Raw genomic sequence first — 20,453 nt, 5'->3', positions numbered from 1 at the left:
AAACCTCTTCTATATCCAGCAGCTACCAGTTGAGAATCTCTCCTCTATGTCCAGAAGTTACGTAAACAGTAAGAACACCTTCTACTGGCCCAACAAAAGTGGATGAACTCTGCAGGTCAGGATTTCAGGTGATGTGTGGTGCACATTTTGAACAGGGAGGACATGTGGTTTGCGAGAGGCATGATAGAGGCTATGTCAAACTGGAACAACCATTCCTAAACAAGGGTGGGGGCAATATCTGTCACCAACATATAATGCAGTTCTAACGTCTCTACCTCAGCAATATGACAATATTTCACACCGTCAGTCATGCAAACTAAGTGCAAGTGTTGATGGGCTTTGGTTCACTCCAAGTGGGTTTTTCATTCCTATACAAATGTAAATTTAGAACCCGCTTGAAGTAAGTCAAATGCAGGTCAGACCGAAGTCAACTGCAAATGCACCTGTCAAAAAATTCTGAATGATGTCAGAAGCATCTCAAACTAGGTCATTGAAACAAGCCCATAGCCTGTTGGCATAGGTTCTAACATCTAACACCTGTCCCATAAGTTGTGACAACATGGGAATGGGTAATGTGATTAAAACAGGGTGATTTTACACATTTTCAAACCTCCTGTCATGTCCTTGGAAATCAAGATCTGCCCTGGTACATTCCAAGGTGACCGGATTCAGGTTGAGTGACCTGTGTGGCTACAAATGTTTCCAATATTCATTAGAACTGAAGAAGCGAAGATAAGCTGAGGTAAGCAATGAAATGCAGCCCCGGTTGCCATCAGTTCTCACACTTTGATTACTTACTCATTTAGCAAGTATGATAATATGCAAGTGTATAAATAAAATATATGAACTAAGAATACCTTTCAGAAATGTTATGCTCCTGATTTTCATCAGTCCTGGTATCATACTTGCTTTTTGCTTTAGCTTCTACCACTTTTGTGGCTGCCTTAAAGGAAAATATAAAAGGAATACTTGAAAACATGAGAACTATTAATTTTGGTCTTATAAAAAAAAAAAAAGTCCCCGTCTGATTATAATAGATGTTCTAACACTTTGTAAACACTGGAAAGTAGAAAAAATAAATAAATAAATTTAAAAAAAAAAAAAAAAAAAGGAAAAAAAGGAAAAAATACATGACCAGTACAACATGTTAAAATTTTGGGGTTGATTTACCAAAACTGGAGACTGCAAAATCTGGTTCAGCTCTGCATAGAAACCAATCAGCTAATAACTTCAGCTTGTTCAATTACGCTTTGGACAAAAAAAAAAAAAAACCTGGAAGATGATTTGTTTCTATGCAGAGCTGCATAAGATTTTGCTCTCTCCAGTTTTGGTAAACCCCACTGTGTCTCTTTTTCAACAGGACTTTAATGCCGTGTATACATGAGCGGACTTTGACGGACTTTCTGAATGAACGGACTTGCCTACACACAATCAACCAAAGTCCGTCGAATTCGTACGTGATGACGTACGACCGGACTAAAATAAGGAAGTTCATAGCCAGTAGCCAATAGCTGCCCTAGCGTGGCTTTTTGTCCGTCGAACTAGCATACAGACGAGCGGACTTTTCGACCGGACTCGAGTCCGTCGGATAGATTTGAAACATGTTTCAAATCTAAGTCCGTCCAACTTTTGAGAAAACAAAGTCCGCTGGAGCCCACACACAGTCGAATTGTCCAACGAAATCCCGTCCGCCGGGCAAAGTCTGCCGTAAAGTCCGCTCGTGTGTACGCGGCATTAGGCTTTCAACACATTTTATATAAAAGGGAAAAAAACAGTGCATATATATATATATATATATATATATATATATATATATATATATATATATATATATATATATATATATATATATATATATATATATATATATATATATATATATATACACACACATACACACACACACACACACTATATTATATTATATTATAATATATATATATATATATATACACACACACACACACACACACACACACACACACACACACACACACATATACACACACACATATACACAGTAAATAATTGATAAATCAAATACCAAAATCAGCTGTCCCTGCAGAGGGCTGTATCTGCACGCACACAAGACCTTGCTATTAGGGAGGTCCACTGCTTCTGGTAAGGGTCCAACTATAGTGTCCTCTGGATTCACTGTTTGTCTGGATATCCCTTCACACCACTTCCTTGTTTTTCTTCACCCACACTGGCTGACTGATGCCCTTTCGTGGAGCTTCTTATGAATGGACTGTACTCACTTTTTCTATTTTTATATTCACTTTTGATTTCATTTATAATTTACGAAATTCGATTCATTTATTTACATGTTTGGTCACCTACCGTGCACTCAATTTAATATGGTAGTTTATTTACCTATAAGCACTGTCTGATTTTGGTATTTGATTTATCAATTATTTACAGTTTATATATATTCATTTATTTATTCATTTATGCAAGTAATATATGAATTTATATCTGCGACCATCTGACTGCAGGCACACTTATTTTATCTGCTTTCAACACATTTTACACAATTAAGTCAGATCCCATAGTATCTATATTTTCAGCTAGCAGAGATGAAGATTGAGACCGCGCAGTCATCCAAACTTCATCTCTGCTATCCTATGGTACAAGGCAGACCAGCACCTGATACTTTGGAGCTGAATGATTATGGTAGACCCAAATAGAGCATGTATAAAGTTTAGATTTTAGCCCCCATTCACACTGGTGTGACTTGTCTTGCGTTTTGAAAGTTCCAAATCACATTACAAGTCGCACCCTATTGTCAACATTGGAATTGTTCAGATCGGTGCAATGCTGCCTTTGCGGTGCTGCACTGATGAAAAAAAAAAAAAAAAAAAAAAAAAGGTTTCAGGTGCGACTTGCATAGACATCTGTGCATGAAGTCACACAGATGTCAGCCAAGTCACACAGACCTGCATCTTTGAAATCGTGCGATTTCAAGTGAAGTCACGCGATTTTAAAGCCTGATTCAGTGTGAACGGGGGCTTAGGGGTTTCGTTTTTCTCCCCAGTCCAAAGGCCAGGTTGCATTTTATTTGGGTTTTTTTTATTTTTATTTCAAAAACGAGAATGCAAATGGGGTTGACCACAACATTTGGCCAAAAAGTTGATACAAATTAACAGTCATATAACAGTACAATTTTGTGTCAACTAGGTTGCAACTTTTGGATTGGCATGAAAAAAAAAAAAAATTATCTAAAGCTATAAAAAATGTTTTGTGCAATAAAATGTCCAAATCCATTCTACTTAAAAAATTAAAGTCATAGTGAAATGTAACACGCCTAACCTGCATTATTACATTTTGGCTTATACCCCAGTGCCAGGACCCACAAAGACTGAGCGCCTGTGTAAAACGCATTGCGCATGCATTCACTATTGTCACTACCAATGATGTGTGCATGCCCCTTGTATACAGCTGCTAAATGGGGAATGCCCTGGTTAGCAATGATCAGCCCGTACAGGTCTTAGCTTCCCGATTGGCTTGCACACATGGTTATGGATCCTAGTCCCAACATGACTGAGCTCATCACTAGTCTACAGCAATGATATGCAGCTGACACTGGAGGGGATGAATATAGACAGGAAGTGGCTGAAAGAGGCTGGAATAACTTTGCTGAGATGTAAACAAAGATGAAAATAGTATTTTATAAAAAATAAAACATGGCAATGGTCAATGGTACACAGTGCTTTAGCAAGCTAAAGGTCATCTAGTTTGTGTTTAAATTGACTTTAATACAGCTTTACTGACAACTCGTACATGTACCTGTATAAGGAAAACTGGGGGCCTCCTGGCCAACAAAAGTCTGATGTAGGATTTGATCTTCATCAACATTTTGCTGTATGTAAAGTTCTCAAGGAATTCATGGTATGGATCTTTCTTCCCAATGACCATATCCAACTTCATTCTTAGATACTGAAGCATAAAAGAAGATTAAAGTAGTTTCCAATATGTGAAACAGTGCATTCAAAATAGGAAAGAAACAATAAATCGCAATGTTTCCAACTTGACAATACTAAGCAATCTACTCACAAAGAGAGAGACTCGCAAAGCACAACATCTGTAAGAGGAAAGCAGTCATTCTCTGACGCAGGCCCTAAATACCTGTTCTGGGGCACCGAAACTAAACCATTTTAGGACTTGTTTACACATATGGTAGCATCCTGTAGTAGATTACTTTTCAGTAGCGTATGCAGGTGGTGAGGCCCTCTCACTACATGATTTAACTCCTAAAAGCCAACACCTCAACCCATGCAATGCATTACACACGGTTGTAACACAGCCCCATTTACTGGTTGTGTTCACCAAATGGTGTGGTCTGCTCATTGTAACAACATTGGGGGGAGTGGATTAATCACAGCTGCAGCTTGTCTATACCGCCTGTTTGGCTGCCTATGCAGCTTGGGGAGTGGCGGTAAAAATGCAGCTTAACCGCCCATTTTTACCGTTCCCTCAACTCGCAAGTGTAAACTAGGCTTTACTAAGGCACTACCCTGAAATCCAGTATGGGGTTTGTAAGCTAGGAAGCAGCAGCTTTTAATCAGAGCCTTCTATAACTGGCTTACTCTGTGATAAAGTAGATTTACCCATTTAAGCTCCAGAACCATTTTAACATTTAAATTATGGGCCTATTAATTTAGCAATTGGTTATCGTTTATGAAACAGAAATTATGCATATATTGTTTTTTTCGTGACAAACAAGGCTTTGTTTTGCTGCAAGACAAAAGTTTTAGTAGACTTTATTCTGAAATTATACAAAATCTGTAATTCCAAATTATAGAAAGTAATTTAAGACAATTTATCTTTATTTATGAATCCAATTTAAAATCTTATATGTAGCAATTATTTTGTAAAATGTTAAAGTATATGTACTCGCATGCAAATGTGGTTCTCATTTAGGACTATGGTGCCGTTCTAACAAACTGAACTAGAAGTATCATCTTACCAAAGCGTTATAGCCCAATACAGCCTTTTTCAACTAGGGTGCCTTGAGGTCTCTTCAAGAGTAAATTGGCAAAATGCCCAAAAATTGTATACAAGGGGGCGGGTGGATGAAGCCTGCCTTTTAGTTACACAAAGCCAAATGTTTTTATTGTGCAACATTAAGACCTTCTAATGACCAATGACATCACCGGTTGAGGAGGAGGATGTCAGTTGCCTGTATAGCATCCTTGTTTGACCCTTCCCTGCCTCTCTCCATCAGCGTTGGGGGTCACATTAGCTGAATGATGGAGAAAAACTGAGGAAGAACATTGAAATACTAGTGAGTACCAGTTAGCACCTCTAACACTGGGTCTCCTATGTGTTTGTATGTTGCTGCATTATGTAAAACTAATAGAAAAGTTTTACATTTTAGGATGGGGTGCCTCAAGACTGTCTATAATTTTTTGAAGGGTGCCTTGACTGAAAAAGGGTTAGAGAAACACTGGGCAATATTATATATATATATATATATATATATATATATATATATATATATATATATATATATATATATATATATATATATATATATTTATTATGTATATATAGAACAGCACACAAGTCGTACACTTTTCTCCCACTGAGGTTTGTTTGTAAGAACTATGCAATGTATGATACTGTATATAATGACTTATTAGAATCTATTTAACACACAATTGGATGCTAAGGAGAAACCATAAACAATCACTGCATTTAGCTCCTCTGCCACTAGATGGCTCACTTACATCTGGAACCAAACTTTTTGCTTAGCTTTACTGAAATAATCCACATTGCTGTTTTTTTTTTAAATATGTGATGTGCTATTGAGGGAATTAAAAAGCTTCATCCTTTGATGTGAGGCAAACAGTCCTCCCTTTCATAGAAGAGAGTTTTCATAAAACACAGGTTTCCCATATAAGGTTACCTTACTGCCCTCCGATTCGTCAAACTGTCGGTCAAGAACTTCTGAGGCCATCTTAAACTTTCCTTTCTCCATGCAAACTGCTACAGCCTGCAAACACAGTATACATTTAAACTAAAAATTTGAAAACACAACATCATAAGCAATTTCAAATATTCGGTCAGCTACGCATGTTAAAGCTAGATCTAGATTTGTAATAGCAGCAATCTATAATTTTGCAACACTTTATAGCAAATTTTAGCAGTGTAGCTACAACAATAAAAGCCGATCTAGTATTACAGCAGCTTTTATAGATTACTGGACTCTGTCCTATTTTTTTTGCACCATTTGCACAGTCTACAATACATTCATATGGCTTCTAGGATTTGGTGACCCTGTATTATTTGGGAGGTCTTCCTGGTCTTTTAAACACAGAAAATGCTCAGTTGTAACAACCCAAGTAGATAAGCCCCAAAATTACCATCTTTTCAAGGTTTTTGGATTGAAAATGAGGAAAAAATAAATAAATAATTGAGCATTAAGGTTTTAAAAACCTTACTTATTTGTATATGTAGTGCTACCCTCGAAGGAGCCTCTAGATTTCAGCCCCCCCTTTACAGCACCCACAGCCAGGCAAATGGTATTTCACATGCTTTTTAGAAGGGTCAATAAACAGTGGGTTTTGGTTTTTGGTGTTTATTTTAGGAACCAAGAACTTGGATGGAGAATGGGGAGCGCATGGGATAACCCAAACTGAAGAAACACTGTAGAACCATGTAAAGTTGAGGACCTGTTAAGTCCCTAGCTGTTCCAATTCAGGATGCAAGCTGTATTGCATAGCTGTGGGAGTAGTAGTGCAGGAAAAAAAAAAAAAAAAAAAACACGAGGAAGAACAGTTAAAAAAAACAAAAAAAAACAACTTGTATTAAAGACACAGCCCCTGGCTGTATTGCATGGCACCTGGCTGCTTTAGTCCCAAGGTTGGAGAATTAGCATGCTCCTGGCTGTCTTGCACTGCACTTGAGCTGCACTCTGTCCCAGACACATGAATTATTGTACTCCACTGTCCTCTCCCTCCCTTAATGTTGATGGCTGGTTTGTTACTCAGTCCATTAGGAAACTCCCAGGATTCAGAATAACAGCAAAAATAGGAAAAGGGTAATCTGGTGGACATAAAAGGAAAAAAAATATATAGTCTACAGTGTTAATGGAGTAGGGAGTGTGTGGATAAAGTCTCTGTGTCCAATAGGACAGAAAAGCCACCAGCACCACCAACTGCTCCATACCACTGCGGGATCCAGTACGCCCTGACCGACCAGCTACAGCGGTATCAGCTTTCGAATGATGAGCGTTTTTAACCCTGTTGATCCTGTAAGTTGTTAATTTGTTGCCTTTGAATAAACAACTGAAATGCTACACCCAGAAGGAAGGTGCTGCTTTTTCTACTTCCAGGATCCAGAATAACGGCTGTCTTGGCCTCCGCTGGACAGACTGCTTCTGGCTTGGCTGCGAGTCTGTAACTAGGCTTAGCTGCGATCTAAGCTGGGTGAATTCCTGGAGATTTCCTGTTGCTCCGCTCTTCTCTCTCTTTCTTCTCCTTCTCTACTCTGCCCCAGGGGCAGAACCCCCAGCACAAGGATCTCTTCAGATGACTGGACCCTGGACTCTGCTCCAGACTGCCATGCTACAGAAAATGTATTAGTCAATTCCCCGTCCTATGGGTCCACCTTCCCAGGGATTGGTGGAAGTTCCATGAATATTCAGGCTGCAGCCTCTGTCTCCCCCACCATGTTCTGGAAACATTCAATATTTTCCAGAATACAGGGGGAGGTAACAGAGCCACAGCCTGTAAAGCACTGCCCAGCCTCCTGACACAATTAACCCCTGCTCCTTTGCCTACAGGGGAGCCAACTAAATTTACCCAACAAGCAACTAGGAGGGTGCTACATATACAATAGTTGGAATTTAGAACTGTATATGGGAACAGGCATATTAAATGGCGCCGTCCTTTTATCTCAGAATTCGCTAATCAGTGGGGGCTGTGATAGAAGTAGAATGCAGCAAGGTGGAAGAGGATGAATCTACTAATCTGGTTCATAAAATAAAAATCAAGTGACAGCGTCTCTTCAAATAATTAGGCAATGCATCCGCAGAATAAGCTAACTATTGCATGTTTAGCACACTGTATAGAAGAGTCTAACAACAATGGTCACCTGAACTTTCAGTAAAGTTTTTATTTCTTCTTGAAGATTCTTGAGAGTTTCCTCTTCTTCCTCAAACTGATAGAACACAGTTGCAGCTGTCTCCAGAGGTGTAAGCTTCTCCTCTGCTTCAAACTGGCAGTCTAGATTGGAACAGGTAGTTTTGGTAGGTGAAAGTATCAATATACACGCATTAAGAAAGCTATCTGCCAAAGTTGTTCATTAAAGTGGACCTATACTAAAAATGTAAAGATTTGGAATCATTTTTGGGGGAATATTGGTGAATGGTGAAATCTTTATTGTATTTACACTGCTAGCAACTTGTTTAGCTAAAAACTTGCCCAAAAATGTATTGTATTTTAAACAAATACATCTACATATAAATCTGACATGTATTGTATTATAATATAATCTGGAATGGAAGTCAGATATGGTATTAACTGCTAACTCACATAGTGGGAAGAAGAACCTGCAGGGTCCGTGGCGTGGCACTGTGACTGCAACTGGTGGCTGGAAACTAAGCAGGAGGGTACCAGGGCCTGCACCGCCGCTGCAAAGCGTCGCTTAGTGACCAATGACACATGGGCACAGGTACACAACTGCTGCTGCATGTTTTTAAGTACACCTGGACGTCCTGGCATATACCCCTGGGGGTACATGCACCAGGGGTTTGGAACTGCTTCCCCTGGACCAACAATCTCTGGTGTTATCACCTATAAATTTAAACAGCCAGTTATATTTTTTGCATTTAGGAACGCATCCAGCCTTTTTTTTTTTTCATCAAATGAACTGTCTAGAAATAGCGTATTGTTAGTCTCAGAGCATTTGAAGTGAGACACCATTACTGTGCTGTGCATGGTCCTCAGGGCTTATTTTCAGCAGAAACGCAGTTCCAGCACTGAATATATGCAATGGAAAGGGATACAGGGGTGTGCTGGAGGGTCTATTGATGCTGGCTTGGCTGTTTGGGGATTTATGGTCGCTAGGGGGGGCTTATTGTTGTGGGAGGCTCTACGGTTGCTGGTAGGAGGCCTATTGTTGCTGGAAGGGGATCTGATGTTGCTTGGGGGTCAATTATTGCTGGGAGAGAACTACTATTGATGCTGGCTGCTAGGAAATATATTGTTGCTGGCTGCTGGGGATCTATTTTACTGCTTTTCTTACTATCAAGAACAAATTCCATACAAATTACTTAGCACCACAAAATGATACTCGTTTCTGTATTCTCTAAAAGGGGCGGCACTGGGAATCTAGGGGTTAGAACTGATGAACAGTGCTCAGAGATGGGTAGGGGACAGAGACAAGGGGTGGCTCAGAAGAGGGGAGTACCTGCACCTATACTCTGCGAAAAAAAAAAAAAAAAAAAGTCCTGGTTCTCCTGAAATCTCTATGCTTTTCCACATCTACTGCTACTTCAATATCTCCCCTCCAGTCATCACATGACCAGTCTTCGGGGGGGGGGGGGCAGCCCTGATTTTAAAGGGCCACCTCCACACAGGGGTTGATTTATTTACCACAGGCAAAAGAATGTTCACTTTGCAAGACATTTGTCCCAAATTTTAGTAAATGCGGTGGAAAAAAACAAAACAAAAAAAAAAAACAAAAAAAACTCATCCTCCATTCATATATAATTGGATGGTGGAATTCAGCAAAGGTTTACTTCATTCACTAGGCTCTGGGGCAAATACTCACAAAATTCTACTTCCCTTACAAGGTGTAAAGTCTATTTGTCTTTAGTAAACCAAGTCATAGTGTGAAAAAAGGAACAGTAAGTTAATAATAGGGAAAAGATCAGCTACAGGAAACCTTTAGGCAATGATGGTGAATAGGCTTTGCCAATGCTTGCCTTTTTGCGCACAGCTTCCACAGTACAAGATCTGCTCAGCTCAGATTCTGACCATTATGTGAGATTCCCAGCTGTGGATCAGTACACGTGCTGTCATAAGTAGTGGTTCTGCTTTTAATATAATCACATGCCCAGCCCTTGAGAAGCAATAGGAAACACTGGGGTTGATTTACTAAAGGCACATAATACTGTGCACTGCAAGTGCACTTGCTTTAGAGCTTAGTAAATGAGGTAAAGTTTCTCTTTGCAAAAAAATAACCAATCACATGCAAGTAAAATTAAAAACAGCATTTTTGTTTGCACATGATTGGATGATAGAAACCAGGAGAGCATCCCCTCATTTCAGAGCTTCCCTTCAGATCCAGAGCAAATGCACTTAAAGTGCATAATCTTTGCCTTTAGTAAGTCAACCTCACAATTCTTATCAAATATAAAACTACTGTTTAAGAAGTGCTTTATGAATGGAGAAGGCAGATCTTTAATTGGTCCATTCATCCCCCATTCATAGAACCTATAGTACAGCCTCTGTGAGAGGAGGGGGCAGAAAGGTGACGCATTGCAATGATAGTAGGTCATGACCCTTGTGTTGATTTTTTTTATTTATTTTTTGACTAAACTTAGGCTTTAAAGTGATGGTAAAGTCTCATTAAAAAAAAAAAAAAAAAAAAATAACAAACATGTTATACTTACCTGCTCTGTGCAGTGGTTTAGCACAGAGCAGCCCAGATCCTCCTCTTCTCGGGTCCCCTTTTGCTGCTCCTGGTCCCTCCTCCCTGTCGATTGCCCCCACAGCAAGCAGCTTGCTATGGGGGCAACCAAGCCGAGCTGCAGCTCCCTGTGTCCATTCAGACAGGGAGCTGCTGTTCAGCCCCAGCCTCTCGCTTTCCTGATTGGTTAACTGACTTTGACGCCTCTGCTGTGTCTCAGCTAATCAGGAGGGAGAGTGTCGGACGGCCGAGGGACTCATGGACATCCCTGGATAGAGATGGGGCTCAGGTAAGTATTGGGGGATGCTGGGGAGGCTGCTGCACACAGAAGGCTTTTTATCTTCATGCATAGAATGCATGAAGATAAAAAAAAAAAAAAACTGCCTTTACAATTCCTTTAAAAAAATTAAAAAAAAAAAAATTAAAAACAAACTACCCAGCTGTTTTCCTTGCTGAACACGAGTAAGGAACTGTGCGATTGATACCGCTTTCATTTTCTCTGAATCCAGTGTAGGCATGGCTTCCAGAAGCACTGCAAAAGAAGAGACATCAGGATGATATACAGCAAATTGTAAACCCAAATATTTTTTACTAGTCTCCAAGTATACCTGCATGACTTAGAATTTATCTCATGTCTGCTATGTATGGAAACCAAATAGGCTGGGCCTAAGGGTACAGTCGCAGATCATGACCTTTACTAAAGTCATAATTTGGCCACATTGGTCAGATCGACCATACATGAAAATGTTATTGGTGCAAATCAACTGCCATTTGTCATTGGCTGTCATCACCTAAAACCTTTATGTTTGCCTTACATTTCTTATTTTAGACCCAATGACTGGTCTTCTCCATGAAATATTAGCAGATCATGGCTGATTGGGTGGGGGGTGGAGGAGGTGTACATAGCTTCCTGAAAATAGGAAGCCATGGAAAAGCTCACAGTGCTGCTCCATTGAAATAACTAAAATAAAATCAATGAAAGAAACAGACCCAGGACAGTAAGGCTTGGGAGAAAAGCATTAGATGATTCTGGATGTCCTCCAACTAGGAAATGGGCAGGCTAAATCTAACTTGCTGCAGCTTCTAATGCTCACCGTGAGAAGCTGACAGTGTGCTGTGAAAGCAGAGTAAGCAGTCTCAGTACAGGAGAGGACATTTAAAGTGGAGGGCCACCCTGAAAAAAATATTACACCAAAAAAAAAAAAAAAAAAAAAAAAACTTACCTAAACCCTTGTTGCTAGGCAGTCTTCTTAATCTGCCTCTTCCGCGGCATCTTCTGCTCCTCAGTGAGCGGCCCCGTTGTCTTCTGGGAACTGTGTGTGTTCCCAGAACACCACGGGGCCATTCACAGAGCGTCGCTCGCGCGTGCATGCGCAGTAGGAAACTGGCAGTGAAGCCGCAAGGCTCCACTGCCTGTTTCCCTTAGTTAGGATGCCGGTGACGGGACCCGAGAGCCAAGGGACGGTTCGGTCTCGGGCGGCCAACATCGCGGGCACCCAGGACAGGTAAGTAATCATTTAAAGTCAGCAGCTGCAGTTTGTTGTTTGCTGCTGACTTTTAATTGTTTTTTTTTTTTTTAGGCCGGAATCCCGCTTTAAATAAAAAAGATAAAAATCACCACTGCTATACCCATATGTAATAACGTAGGGTCACCAACTGCTTGGAATTATCCCCAGCCCATAAATCCCTATACCTCCTGATCACATCGGGTGTGGTCTCTTTAAGGAAGGAAGGGCATACAAAAAAATGAGGATTACAGATCCCCGAGATAATCCTTGGTGTCTCTGTACAAGGTTGAGTAAATAAGGCTTTATTGAAACAATTTTGCAAAAATTAAAAAGAAAACACTAACCATCAGTGCAAACAATTAAAAGACAGCATTGTCAGATTTAGGTACAGAAAGCTGCTAGCAGCACAACACAGTCATACACATCCTTCATGTGCACCACTAATGCCGCGTACACACGAGCGGACTTTCCGGCAGACTTTGTCCAGCGGATTTTTCGACGGACTTTCCGAATGAACGGACTTGCCTACACACGATCAACCAAAGTCCGACAGATTCGTACGTGATGACGTACGACCGGACTAAAACAAAGAAGGTTCATAGCCAGTAGCTGCCCTAGCGTCGGTTTTTGTCCGTCAGACTAGCATACAGACGTGTCGGACTTTTCGACCGGACTTGAGTCCGTTGGACAGATTTGAAACATGTTTCATTTCTAGGTCCGTCAAACTTTTGAGAAAACAAAGTCCGCTGAATTGTCCGGACACCGGTTCGCCGGACCAAGTATGCCGTAAAGTCCGGTCGTGTGTACGTGGCATTAGACACAGGGAGAAGGGAGGATGGAATCTCCAATCCGGATTAGATCTGGAACATGAACTGAATTGGATCACTCTTGGAAAGTAATGCAGGTAGTCAAAGGAAGGGCCATTCGGATATATATCCCCCTCAAACTGGAAGTGTCAGCAATTGTAGAGTGGGTGTCACTAAAAGGTAAAAGCCTGGGTGGATCCTTGCAACTGGACCAGCCGCATTCATGTGGTGTAGTGGGATGGAGCTGCATAGGGAGGCAATGGCTGTTTGCAGTAGAATCCTCCCCAGGGAGATAGTACAGTACTGGAGAGGAGCCTCTACAACTCTACAAAGCCAAAAGGGAAGACTGGAGTTCAGCTTTAACAGAGCTGCTTAGAAAAGCTGTGGCCACCCCTTCTCAGGAAACTGCTAAGCTTTCTTCCACATGTCCAGCCTTATACACCCATTGTTCAATGCAGGCTGTGCTGCACTGGATTTGGAGCCAAATTTAAAGGTAATGGATTGCTGTGCTATGGTAAAATAGCTCACGCTTACAATGCAAAGCAAAGGGTTCCATTGACATGTAGTAGGGGGTGGGAGGGGCTGGCTCAGGCTCTCAACAGCATGCATCTAGGCCAGTGGTTCTCAACCTGGGGGTCAAATGATGATTTGCCAGGGGTCCCTGAATCCCCTGCTGTTCCTGAAGCCCACGCCGCTCTTCCAGCCTTATCGCAGACGCCCAGTAGGACTGTCCCTGGAGCCTGTGGCCCCCAGCTGGGCTGTTCCTGGAGCCCACAGCCGCCCATTCAGTTCATGGCATGGCTGGGGGCGGAGATTATAGGTCAGATGACTGGTGAGGAATGTGAAGTGGGAGGGGCTGGAGGAGACCCTATCTCCTGATTTTTGGCATAGGTGTCACTGCTACGACACACCACAAAGCTGGATACACAGTGAGTAACACTGCCTGCGATTATAGATGCCATTAAAAGTCCCCACTACAGATCTCAGATCAGCAGATGACCTTGATCAAGAGCACCTAAGTTGGCTGATCAGAACTCCCCCCCACACTGCCACTCATCCCAACTCCCCGTCAGCACTGCTACTCATCCTATTCTCTCCCCCCCCCCCCCCCCCCCACCAAGGAGTAAAAGAATAAAAAGAGAATACATGGAGGGAGAGGAAAAGAGGGGGCGTAACAAAGAAAAAGAATAAGAGAAAGAACAATAAAGAAGGCTAGAGAGGGATGGGGAAAAAAAAACAAGAAATTAGGATAGAGAGAGATAAAAGGGAAAGAAAGGAGAACAAAGAGAAAGAATGGTAGGGACTCAGGAAACGCTAAATATCCATGGGTTAGGGGTGCAATTTACTTGCCTTGTCTTGGGTGCTGACAACCCACGCTACGAAAATAATTTTACTGTTGGGGTCCCCACAACTTGGGAAATTTTATCAAGGGGTCACAGCACTAATAAGGTTGAGAACCACTGGTCTAAGCAGATCCGGACATTACTGCAGAGCCTGGTCCATCTCTGTGATCTGCTGTCAGCTGAATCTAATTTAGTTTACAGAGGTGCAGAACTAAGTGTACTCCTGTGACCCACAGGAGAAGTATGGCCAATAGAGCTTTGGCCATAATTCTTTAACCCTTTCGCTGACAGGGGCATTTTTTTTCTCACACATGCTTAATAAATAATTTTAGGTCTGAACATTACATAACCCCCCCAAAACAGTATATATTTTCGGAAAGCAGACACCCTAGAGCAGGGGTCGGCAACCCGCCGATCGCGGTCTACCTGTCGACCAGCTGCAGGTGACAGGTAGACCGCAAACAGGTTCCTGTGCCTCCGACCCCCACTTTCTAAGAGCTGGTCCTTGCCTCTCCTCCCAGGCTCAAGCCTCCTCCCCGGCACCTTATATTTCCCGATCTCTCTCCCCCTCCCGCCTCCTCCACCGCTGTGATGAGTGAACAGTGGAGACCAGGAGGCAGCACAGCTCAGGACGAAGCTGGGAGGAGGAGCTAGCCAAATGAACTTTTTTAAGTTAAACCGCAGCTGATTGGTTGTTAGTACACAGGGTGGTCCTAAGCAACCAATCACCAGCTTGCTAATATGAAAATTGACTGCCAGCTCCGACCATCTGTCCAGAACTGTGCTGCCTCCCGGTCTCCACTTCTGAAACAGGTAGGACACTGCTATAGGAGGGAAGGGGGGTCAGAGATTACTGCTATAGGGGGAGCAGAAAACACGTGCGTGTGCGTGTGCGTGTGTGTGCGTGTGTGTGTTCTACCACCCTTCACATCACCCCCACCCCCCCTAATCCCTGCATTCTGAGCGTAACGCACTCCTGATCCGTGCACTCTTATAATAGTTCTTTTATTTTTGTTCTGCGTAAAAATATTTTGTCTTTTTTTTTGACTGACTTCATCAGTATTGTTCAACTACATCTCAGTCTTTCGACGGTTGCCTACCCCTGCCCTAGAGAATAAAATTGTGGTAGTTACATTTTTGTATGTCACACGATATTACCGCAAAGGTCTAGAAGACACTAAAGTTAATTTTAGAGTGCACATAGCAATAAATTACCCAATTTTTAGGTAAAATATAAAAGATGAGGTTGCATTGAGTAAATAGATACCCAACATGTCAAACCTTAAAGTGTTACTAAACCCAGCATTCACTATATCTGGTCTCCCACAGACAGAACATGGAAAAGGAATTATTTTAGTAAATATAAACCGCTAAATACCTTTTCTCATCAGCAGTATAATAGCAGTCTTGTGACGTCTATCAGTTCCTAGTAAAGCTTGTAGGAGGAGTTTTTATAATACACTGAGCTGTCCTATCAGGATCCAGAACACTTGACTCTGTCTGGACAGTGCTGATTGGCCCTATTCTGATCACATGCACTCTCCCAAAAAACAAAACAAAATAAAAAATCTAGCAACTCACTAAACTGAGCATGTGCAGCTTGACTCCAAAGGCTTGGTGTTATCCAGACATGTTCTGAAGTCAGTGGAAGAGGAGGATCTGTGCATACAGCCTTTTTACATAATGCAGAAGATTAACCCCTTAGGTTCCACTGTGAGTATAACAAACATGCTTTACTGCATATACAGCCTGATATTACTGTTGTGAGTTTAGTAACACTTTAAATTTGCGTGTGCCTGTGAATCAGCAACAAACTTCAGTACCCAATATTTTCCATAGGCAATATTTTAAAAGCCCCTATAGGTCATCAGTTTTAGTGTTGCAATGAAGGGTTGGTGCTAGAAATATTGCTCTCAATGTGGCGCACGTGGCGATATGTAACACGTGTATTACAACCGGCATATCATGCGTAGGAGCCCCGACGCATGCGTTCACCTGCATGCATATATGGGGGGGGGGAGGGGTTTATGGGCTTGGGTGTAACTTACATTTTTTACAATTAAAATTTTTTTTTTTTTTTTAATTAACTTGTTTTCATCACATAAAGGGACAAAAAGGACACTGTGGTACATTGTGAGTGTCTACCTGAACCGAATGAAAAGCAGCACTGCTCACATTGGCCTGTCAGATTTACCTGCTGGGTCACTGACATCAAGCCAGAACATATAGCCACAAATATTTCCTAGGGTCACCCACCAATGTAATGTGTGCGGTCCTGGGAAGGATTTGTGATATTAGGAATGTTGGTGCACTGTGGTGTCATTAATTGTAAATAGCACCCCAATGCACCTGCAGCGGAGAGTGGAAGTGAGGCTGATGTGTCTATACTGGACACTATGTCTACAGTGCATGTTTTGCCCCTGGACCGAACAGTGTCATTGGTTGTTATAATGCAGATAACCGCATTTACTATAACAATCAACACTGTGTGCCCAAGCTGCATACATCCTAGCAACCAATAACTATCCCAGATGCTTGCCTCCTACCTTCCAAACTGCATGCATCTTAGCAACCAATGAAACTATGCTGCCTCGTTTTCCCCATCTATCTGCCTTATGACAACAAATGACACTGTATGGCCCAGTTGCCTGTATCCTAGCAGCCAATGATACTATGTGACCCAGCTGCATGCATCCTAGCATTGAATTACACTCTGCTGCCAAACTGGCGGCAACCTAGCAAACAATGACACTATGCATGCCCAGCTGCTTGCATCCTAGCAACCAATAACACTGTGCAGCCCAGCCACCTGCCTAATAACAATAAATGTAACTGTATGGCCCAGCTGCCTATAGCCTGGCAACCAATGACACCATGTAGTCCAGCCTGCTGTAGCCTAGCAACCAATGACACCACATAGCTCAGCAGCCTGTATCATAAAGACCAGTAACACTGTGTGCCCCAACCTGGCAAGTTAATGACAACGGTCACCATGCTGCAGCCTTTGTAAGGTGGCAGCATTAGGAGGGGGAACTGAAATCTTCACGGTAACATGCAGTGAATTCCTCTTATGCCGTGTACACACGGGCGGACTTTTTGGCATCAGAGGTCCGATGGACTTTCGAACGAACGGACTTGCCTACACACAATCACACCAAAGTCCAACGGATTCCTACGCGATGACGTACGACCGGACTAAAATAAGGAAGTTGATAGCCAGTAGCCAATAGCTGCCCTTGTGTCCGTTTTCGTCCATCGGACTAGCATACAGACGAGCGGGTTTTTTGAATGGACTCGAGTCTGTCGGAAAGATTTGAACCATGTTCCAAATCTAAAGTCCGTCTAATTTTCGACCGAAAAAGTCACCTGCAGGTCTGATGAAGCCCACACACGGTCGGGTTGTCCGACGGATTCGTTCCGTCGGACAAGTTTGGTCGAAAAGTCCAGCCGTGTGTACACAGCATTAGGGCTCCTTCACAGCAGACTGCATATTAAAACGTGTGTGCGCTGGTGTGGGATGTTACAACGCATTGTATAAATTTACTTTATTGAAGGATCACAAAACAACAACTCTATGCACCACAGCATATTGCAACATGCGATGATGTGCACTGCATTAAAATTCAGGATTTGTGCATGTTTACAAATCACAACCACCTTAAGGCCTCATTCAGATGGGTGATTAGTCCCATCCTCTGTGCAGAACCCCTGGCCAATGGGTGTGCAGCTACCTTGGAGCTGCATGCAGGCGCAGCAGCTGCACAGACAATTACACATCAATACCCGACATGTGGTCAGGAGGAGGTGCATGGATCCAAACACACACTGTACATTCAGATCCATGCACCTGCTCTCCTGCCCGCATGTCATATCTTGATGTGCAATTGTGTCCGTACAGCTACTGCTAAGGATGAGCTCTGACGTGTTCGCATGCTGCACATGCAGAGCCCACCAGAAAGTCGGCACGGCGCAGCGCTAATCACCAGCAGCGAGACATTTCCCAATGTGCGGCTGCAGAGATTGGGAAATGTCTCACTGACTGATTAGCGCTCGGCAGTGCAGACTTCCTGGCGGGCTCTGCATGTGCAGCATGCGAACACGCCGGAGCTCATCCTTAGCTACTGTACCTGCATCCACTTCTGTGGGCTGCCTGCATGCAGCTCTGCCAGTGAACTAATCACACATATCTGAATGAGAAAGTGGTAGTAAACCCAATGTTGTGATTTTTGCCTGTAATAAGTCTTACCTGTAGGTAAAATGAATATCCCTTAAACCTGTACTGTTTATGAGATATTCACCTTGCATGCAGCCGCCGCTGTCAGTGTCACATGCGCTTTGAAGGTCCAGGTTACTGTGCTGGAACTTCAGATCTTCTTGCCAGAACCGAGGGCTCCCACGCATGCTGTCATCGCAGCTCCAGCCACTCACAGCGCCAGAGCCCAGCGATCCCGGAAGGTGTCAGCCCTCTCAGCGGTGAACGGGCGACGCGGAGAGAGGGCTTCGCGCTAAGGTATTTCATAATGTGCTAGTATGTGATGCATACTAGCACATTATGCCTTGGTCTTGCAGGGGTTTTTTCCCCTCCTAGGTTTACAACCGCTTTAAGCAGTGTTATGGTGTCAACAGAAAAAAACAAAACACAATGGTTGCCTATGGGGGAGATTTACTAAAACTGGAGCACTAATCTGCTTCTAACTTCAGCTTGTTCGATGAAACTGTGATAATAAAACCTGGGAGCTGATTGGTTACCATGTACAACTGCACCAGATTTTACACTCTCCAGTTTTAGTAAATCCCCCCCCTGTCTTTGTGTTGATTTTCCCATGATCTGTACACATGAATGGATCCCTTATTATACAATGTGATCCAAGACATACACACTCCGTGCAGGCAGATCAGCCAATCATACACCCCGCACTACAGGGCATGCGCAGAGGAACATGTTTGTTTTTGGAAATGACCAGCTCAGCTGTGACAGGGGGCGTGTCCGTGCTACACCGATCGCCCCGCCCCTCGTCTCCACGGACCGGAAGATGATCAATAAACACTTTGTCTCCAAGCAGCGACGCTTACACTCTACCTTCCATCGCCTTACAGGTCCTCTGGAACTCCTCCTCCTCCCGGTCCCCCGCCATGAAGTAATGACACAGGCAGGAGAACATGTAGTCGAACACCCAGCCCGTAGCTACTTCTGCCACCTCATGAAATGGAGGCTTCCCAGCGGCGTCCTCCTCCTCCATGCGGCCACTCTGCTCCATATCTGTAATCGAAGTAGAAAACGGCGGGAAGGGCGCTCTCTTGTGCCGGGCTGATAAGAGAATTGAGAGATGTTAGTACGCGTGCGCGGAGCCCGAACACTTTCCCGCCAGAAACATTCAAATGCAGACGAGGAGATCAGTGCTCGGGGTGGTCACAATGTCTGTCAGCGAGCACAGCGACACCTACAGCACACCGAGTATAATACAGCCACATCCCTCGCTCCCTCTTTTCTATTAGATTGCTCTAGTCTAAATAGACTTGTTTAGGTAGCAGAAGTCTTTTATTACACAAAACCTTTCACCTGACCTCTAAATAATTGGGTCTTCCTATAAATCCAGTATATGGGAGAAGTAATGGTAAAATAAAGCCCCTGTGGGCGGTGGTGTATTTTGGTTTTGTGCTGCCCCTGGCAAGACTAAAATCGGGCGCCCCCCATCAAAATTTGTCCCACCCCAGCCGTGGTATACCGTGCTTGTCTCAGGGGCTGGGGGGGGTCGTTCACAGTGAAGAGCTGCGACTTCCTTGTCAGACACTGACACATGACTCCTCCAGGTGCCACGTATGTGGTCAATGGGGCAGAGGATGAGGTGGCACTGATGAGGCAGGACTGGTGGGCACAAATAGGCAGCACTGATGAGCAGGCACTAATAGGCCACACTGATGGGCACTAATAGGCAGCACTGATAGACTACTCATGAGGAGGCACTAATAGGCGGCACTGATGAGGAGGCACCGATTGCCAGCACTAATGAGGAGGCACTAATAGGCGGCACTGATTGTCAGCACTGATGGGCACTAATAGGCAGCACTGATGAGGAGGCACTAATAGGCGTCACTGATTGTCAGCACTGATGGGCACTAATAGGCAGGCCTGATGAGGAGGCACTGATTGTCAGCAC

The 20,453-nt window shown here is 43.2% G+C and overlaps 1 protein-coding gene across 2 annotated transcripts in view; it reads right to left on the bottom strand.

Annotated features, from left to right (window-relative positions):
- Positions 1–19,725, bottom strand: part of TERF1 (telomeric repeat binding factor 1) — a 77,973-nt gene extending 58,248 nt beyond the window's left edge. For both annotated transcript variants that reach the window (XM_073631796.1, XM_073631797.1), the window contains exons 1-6: positions 19,376–19,725; positions 11,075–11,170; positions 8,098–8,228; positions 5,909–5,995; positions 3,787–3,936; positions 858–943 (exon numbers count right to left, since the gene is read on the bottom strand). In XM_073631796.1, the coding sequence (XP_073487897.1) occupies positions 858–943; positions 3,787–3,936; positions 5,909–5,995; positions 8,098–8,228; positions 11,075–11,170; positions 19,376–19,553 (728 nt within the window). In that variant the 5' untranslated portion in view covers positions 19,554–19,725. The remainder of the gene's footprint in view (positions 1–857; positions 944–3,786; positions 3,937–5,908; positions 5,996–8,097; positions 8,229–11,074; positions 11,171–19,375) is intronic.
- Between the last annotated feature and the right edge of the window lie 728 nt (positions 19,726–20,453).

Source organism: Aquarana catesbeiana, linkage group LG05, assembly GCF_042186555.1.
Source record: "Aquarana catesbeiana isolate 2022-GZ linkage group LG05, ASM4218655v1, whole genome shotgun sequence".
NCBI classification, from domain to species: Eukaryota; Metazoa; Chordata; class Amphibia; order Anura; family Ranidae; genus Aquarana; species Aquarana catesbeiana.
The sequence above is the reverse complement of the archived record's forward strand: the minus strand, read 5'-3'. Positions and strand labels throughout refer to the sequence as shown.